At 49.4% G+C, this 6,515-nt stretch overlaps 1 protein-coding gene across 1 annotated transcript in view; it reads left to right on the top strand.

Moving 5' to 3' along the window:
• Positions 1-6,515, top strand: part of ACOX2 (acyl-CoA oxidase 2) — a 40,499-nt gene that overhangs the window by 12,455 nt on the left and 21,529 nt on the right. The window contains exons 2-3 of the mRNA XM_044675666.1: positions 4,606-4,725; positions 5,132-5,247. Of these exons, the coding sequence (XP_044531601.1) occupies positions 4,606-4,725; positions 5,132-5,247 (236 nt within the window). The remainder of the gene's footprint in view (positions 1-4,605; positions 4,726-5,131; positions 5,248-6,515) is intronic.

Genomic DNA, 6,515 nt, shown 5'->3' with positions numbered 1-6,515 from the left:
CCTCCTCCTCCTCCTCCTCCTCCTCCTTCACCTCCTCCTCCTCCTCCTTCACCTCCTCCTCCTCCTCCTCCTCCTCCTCCTCTTCCTTCTCCTCCCCCTTCTCTTTCCCCTCCTCCTCTTCCTCAATATGACTCCCCAGTCTGCCTTTCTCATTGGACATCACTAGGATTTCAGCAAAATGGTGCACCAGAAATGCACTCCCTCAGCTCCACCACAGGGAAAGCCAAGCTTCCCTCAACGTTCAACTCATTCCCATGGCCAGGATTTCTGGATCTCCCCCTCTGTGACTCAGTGCTAGTTACCTTTCCCCCAGAAATTACTTTGTAGTGACCTTGTTCATTTGTTAAACTAATAGATGTGGTTTGCCTCCCCTAAAATGTAAGCTCCTTGAGGGCAGGGGCCATTTGGTTTTTGTCTTTGGATCCCAGGCTCTTCCACAGTGCCTGGGGCATTTACTACATGTTAGATGAATGAACAAATTCTCATTTTACAGATGAGGAAACTGAGGCCAAAAGAGTCAGTGAATAAACCATTCATTTAAGCACCTGGTATGTGCCATGCCCTGTACTAAGCACTAGGATAGAAAAAGAGACTGCCATGGACATTTTTATCCCACCACCCTAATAGAGACAATTTAGGTAAACAAAGTCAAAAAGCCAAATTTCTCCAAGTCACGGTCGAATTTTAGAGTTTATCGGAAGAGGGCCGAGTCTCCCAGATAAACCCGGAATCTCGCACACGGTACAGAGTTGGACCCCAGCGAGAGACAAAGCCAGGCAGCAGAGACCTGCTTTATAACTGGGACAGTAACAAGACGAATATTTCCAAACAAGAATTATGACATAATCATAAGACGCAGCATCATGTAGATCTTTTTTAGAAACGGTTACCCAACTGCAAAGCTGATTGATTAGTTCATTTAGGAAAACCCACATTAGTCTAAAGGTCAAATTACAAAACAATACCCTTATTAAGAAATACTGAGGGCCATTACCTCAGGGCTCATCTGTTCTGGGGAGAGGATGGTTATTTCCAAATAGGAAAGCGTGTGCGCACTTACGCCACATCAGGACGTGAAACTCAGATGGTCAGAATCTCATGAAAGGAGGCAAGTCTGGCTTAGGGAGGGGTTAAAAGCCCCCTTAGAAGCAGTTCTATGCTTTAGTTAGGAATCCTTAGGGGAGATCATGAATTCTACTCTGGGATTAAGATTATAACGGAATTATACCAATCACTTTAGAGTCACAATATTGATTATCTTAAACCTATCACTGTCACTAACATCCATTCAAGTATAAGGGGTTGAGGTCTATCTTCCTCCTAGGCAAAAGACACTCCCTGCCCTCTAAGAGCTCCCAGGCTACTAGGGGAGATGACAATCAAGCAAGTACCTACAAACAAGCTGTGAACAGGATAAATGTGAAATAAGAGGGAATGCACCAGAATGGAGGAGGATTAAAGCAGGTTTCCTGTGGAGGGGCAGCTGCATGCCTCAGTGATTGAGAGCCAGGCCTAGAGATAGAAGGTCCTGGGTTCAGATCTGGTCTCAGATAGTTCCTAGCTAAGTGACCCTGGACAAGTCACTTAACCCCTGTTGCCTAGCTCCTGCTGCTCTTCCGCCTTGGAACCAATACACATTATTGATTCTAAGATAAAAGGTAAGGGTCTTCAAAAAGAAATAAGAGAAAGTAGGAATGACTGAGGAGGCAAGTTCTTAGAGTGGACAGAGATGGCACGGGCTCTCTTGTACAGGTAGAAGTAACGAGACTTTATAAGGTCACTCAGGCAAGAGAGCTGGAATTCCAGCCCAAGGTATCTGACTGCTTTTTCCATAGCACCATAGTCTTAGTGTTCCTGACCCAGCCCATGAAGGGGGCTAAATATTCTAAGGGGCGGAGGTATGTGAGTCAACTGTGCAAATATATGGAGGTGGGAAACCAAAACCCAAGTTTGGGTTACAACCTTTGCACTCTACAGCAAGAAGAATGCCCGAAAGGAGAATAATATGCAATATCTGGGGAGGAAAAATCATACAAAGCCACATTAGGAAGAACCTTCAGACCCAGATTTCAATTGTATATTTTGTCTTACTAGCCATAAATGACCGCTGCAGATTCCTGGGTAGGGGAGTGACATGTTCTGACTTGAGCCTTAAGAAAGTCATTCTGGCAGCTCTCGAGAGGATGGACTGGACGGGAAGAGACAGACCTGGATACTCGGTCCAGAGCAGCCGGTCCTCGTAGTAGAAACTAGCTTCGATGCACTTTACAATGCATACTAAAAGCCTTCGGTCCTTCCCCATCTTATTTTGGATGAAAGTCAAAGAACGAGTATGGTCGTAGCAATTTACTCCTGATACATGTTTGACAAGAAGAAGACGGGAATTTTGAGGTTTAAAGATAGCCACATTTTATAAGATAACAGTTATAGCTGGGTGCCCCCAGGCCCCTTCTTATCCGTCTCTGAATTCTTTGCAGTCTGGCTTTTGACCTCATTCCACCGAAACTGGTCCCTCCAAAGCGACCAATGCTCTTAGTTTCCAAATCCAGTGGCCTTTTCTCAGTCCTCATCCTTCTTCTCTGCAGCCTTGGATGCTGTGGGTCACTCTCTCCTCCTTGGGACTTTTTGCTAGGTTTTCCGGGCACCGCGCTCTCCTGGTTTCCCAACTATCTGGCCACTTCTCTGTCTCCTTTGCTGGATCTTCATCCAGGTCAACTCCTAACTGTGAGGATCCTCAGAAGACTCTGTCCTAGGCACCTTTCTTCCCACCTCTCTACAGCTTCCCTGGGTGACCTGATCAGCTCCCACAGATTTGAGGATCTGCGCAAATGACTCTCAGATCTCCCTGGCCATCCCTGAACTCTCTCCCCAACCTCCAGCTTGGCTTTCTTAGCTTCCTATTAAACACTTAAACTGGAACCGCATGTCCTGAAGGCATCTTAAACCAAACTCACCGAAAATGCCTCTCCTTTTCCTTCACTTCCCTCTTACCTTTGAAGGCCTCCATCCTCCTGTCAGGCTCCTGAGCCAGGAGACATCCTGGACTCTTCACTGCCTCTCACCCCCACATCCAAGCTGCTGCCAAGGCCTGTTGATTCTATCTTCAGGACTCTCAGATAGAACCCCTTCTCTTCTCTGGTACTGACACCCCCCTGGTGCTGGCCCCCATCACCTCACATCTGGGCTCTGGCAGGTGGGTCAGCCTGCCTCGAGCCTCTTCACAGTCCAGTCTTTCTCCCACTCTGCTGTCAAAGTGGTCTTCCTAGATTTCAGTTCTGGCTGTATCCTGTCCCAGTTCAGACTCACTTTCTTACCTTTCTAGGCTTTAAAAAAAAAGACCCTTACCTTCTATCTTAGAATTCATACTAAATATTGGATCCAAGACAGAAGAGCAACAAGGGCTAGGCAACGGGAGGTTAAGTGACTTGCTCAGGGTCACACAGCTAGGAAGTTTCTGAGGCCGGATTTGAACCCAGGATCTTTGGAATCTATCCACTGACCTAGCTGCCCCCTCTCCCATCGTCTTATATCTAATTCTCCACATACCCTTTGATCCCATGGCTGTGACCCTCAGCTGTTCTTCTCCAGTGACCCTCCATCTCCCTACTCCAGGCACTTTCACCATCTTTCTCTCATGCCTAGAACTCTCTCCCTCCTCCTCACTGCCTCCTGGCTTCCTTTAGGTCCCACCTTTGGCAAAAAGGCCCTCTTTCCTAACTGCTGTGCCTTCCCTCTGAGGCTGCCCTGATCTTTTCTTTCCTTTTTCCCCAATATTTTATTTCCCCAACGGCATGCGATAACCACTTTCCAAGCGATCCGATCCAAGTTGAGTCCCTCCTTCCCTGCCCTGCCCTCTCCCAGAGAGGGCACACGATTGGATCGGGGCTATTTCTGTTTCTCATTTGCCCATCACTGTTCTCATGGTTTCTCCCAGACTTGAGCTCCTTGAGGCCCAGAACTGTCTGGACTTTCTGTGTATCCCTAGGGCTTAGCACAAGCCTGGTGCATAGGAGGTGCTTAATGCTAGTTGACTGAGTTTCCAAGACCCTGTAGTCCAACCTCCCCGTATTACAGATGAGGAAACTGAGGCCCAGAGTCAGAGTCAGCAGTGTGATACAGTGGCTAAATAGAGTGCTGAACTTACAAGGCATTCAGGTCTGGCTGCATGGCTCACCTCAGAGGCTTACTAGTTGTACGTCCCAGGGCACGTTATTTAATGTGTCCGAGTCTCAGTGAGCTTATCTGCAAGATGGGGATAATCCTACCTGGAGAACTTACTTCACAGGGTAGTTGGGAGGATCCAGGGAGCTGAGGCATAGGACGGGCTGTGTGAGTGTCAGTTGCTGTTGTCATTGGCCAAGGTCTCACCAGCACTAAGTTCCAGAGGCCAGATTTGAACCCAGGTCCTCAGACTCCAGCTTCATCCATCCTTGATTACCCTCTTGGATTCACTGACTCAGAGAGGCAGGGTCCAGGGCCTCCTCCTAGCTTCTGGCAGACTGACCACACACATGTCCAGGCTTCTTCCCCAGCCCTAATCCTGAATGTTAACCATCCCAGACCCAAAGTGGGAACTCTGGGATTCACTTTTCCTCCATCCTACAGTGGGTAGAACAGCGACGCATGCTCTGGTACTGGCCCAGCTGTACTGCTCAGGAACATGCCATGGTATGCATGGCTTCCTCGTGCCCATCCGGAGCCTTCAAGACCACTCCCCTCTGCCAGGTAATGCCCCGTGAGCTGCTGTTCCATCCTTTTTTTAACTTTTACCTTCTGTCTTAATAACAACTCTAAGACAGAAGGGCAAGAGCTAGGTAAATGGGGTTAAGTGACTTGCCCAGGGTCACACTGCTAGAAAGTGTCTAAGGTTAGATTAGAACCCAGGTCCTCCCGACTTGAGGCCTGGCTCGCTATCCATTGAGCCACCTAGTCATCCCTCGCCCTGTCTGTTTTTGAGGCTGTCCAGACTGGCCAGTCACCCCATGGAAAGACTCCACCACCTCCTCTTCCTGCCCTGGGGGGTGAGAGCCACTGTGGAGGCTTTTTTCATGAGTGGGGACAGGGGGACATGGGCAGAAGCCTTCATGCCAAGGGCCATCCATGGGCTCTGTTGCCTCTTGCTCTTTTTTAGGAATAACCGTAGGGGATATCGGGCCCAAAATGAACTTTGAGCAAACAGACAATGGCTTCCTCAAGCTGGATCACGTGCGGATTCCCAGGGAAAACATGCTGAGCCGTTTCTCCCAGGTAAAGAAATCGAGAGGCTGAAGGCCGACGAGCCTCTAATCTGCCTCCTTCAACACTGATTCTGAGCAGACGGATTTCAGCATCAGGGAGATGCCACCATCCATCCGGGGCTGGAAGGAAACGCATTCCTCTGACTAGCCTTCCTTAGGCCCCCCCTGAATGCCGGGCACTGGCCTGGGTGCTGAAATGCACAGTCTTGGGGGGGATAGTCAGTCGCATCAGCCTCCCTCCCTTTTAGGCTCGTTTCCAAAGTAGGTGACCCTTCTGAGGGATGCGGAGCTCAGCTGAGTGGCGCCATGTCTGAACAGCCTGGTGTCATGACGCCGTGTGGCCCAGACAGTCTTCAGCTCAGCCCAGGGGGCCGCCTCTGCTGCTCCTCGTCTTACATTTCTCCCCTCCCTACCTCCGGACCTCCTTGGGTCCTCTCCCTTCTCTCCTCCGTCGCTTGGCAGCCTCAGTTCCGATGCCTCCATCACTGGCCCTTCCTAGGCTTAGTCACTGTTTTTCCAAAGGGACTGTTGGCACCATGGTAGGTGCTTGACGAGTGCCTTTCTCTTTGTGTCTCTAGTGCCTGGCACCATGCCAGGCACATGGTAGGCTCATCCTAAATGATTGTCTAATTTTGGGGAAAGCCAGGCAGGAATTTTAAATGTGGTTTGAGTAATGGCCACCTGCTTGAGGTCTCCCAAGAGCCTGAAGGACAGCAAGCGATTGAATGCATAAAATGAGGTGTGTTTGCTTGTTTTTAAAAAAGAAGCTTTCTGCTTCCTATTCCCCTCTCAGCTTCCTGTCCTCAGAAGAATATAAGCGCCCTGAGGGCAAGGAAAACAGTGGAGCTGCATTCAAATTCTGGCTTTGCTCCATAGTACTATGTGAACTTGGGCCAGTCACTGGACTTCCCCAAGCCTGTTACCTCATCCCTAAAATAGGAGCGTTGGACTAGTCAGTCTCTGAAGTCCAGTCCAACTCCAGAGCTATAATCCTAGAGAAGAGGAAAACAAGGAGACAAAAGAGAATTGTGTTTCGCCATTTGTAAAAGCAGCGGGTTGATCTAAGGTCCTCGGAGACCCCTAAATTCTTGGGGGGTAGGGAAGGGAATCACACCGTAACCACAGTTTTTTCTCTGAACCAAACCCTCGTCTCCAGGCAAGCTCCCAAGCGCTTAGTGCCCCAGACCAGTGACGGGCAAACCACGTCCCGAGGGCCAGATGCGGCCCCCTGAAATGCTCTATCCGGCCAGGCGACATTATTCCTAATCTGACGAACAC

Source organism: Gracilinanus agilis, chromosome 1 (genome assembly GCF_016433145.1).
Source record: "Gracilinanus agilis isolate LMUSP501 chromosome 1, AgileGrace, whole genome shotgun sequence".
NCBI lineage: Eukaryota > Metazoa > Chordata > Mammalia > Didelphimorphia > Didelphidae > Gracilinanus > Gracilinanus agilis.
This window is presented reverse-complemented; position numbering and strand designations above follow the sequence as displayed.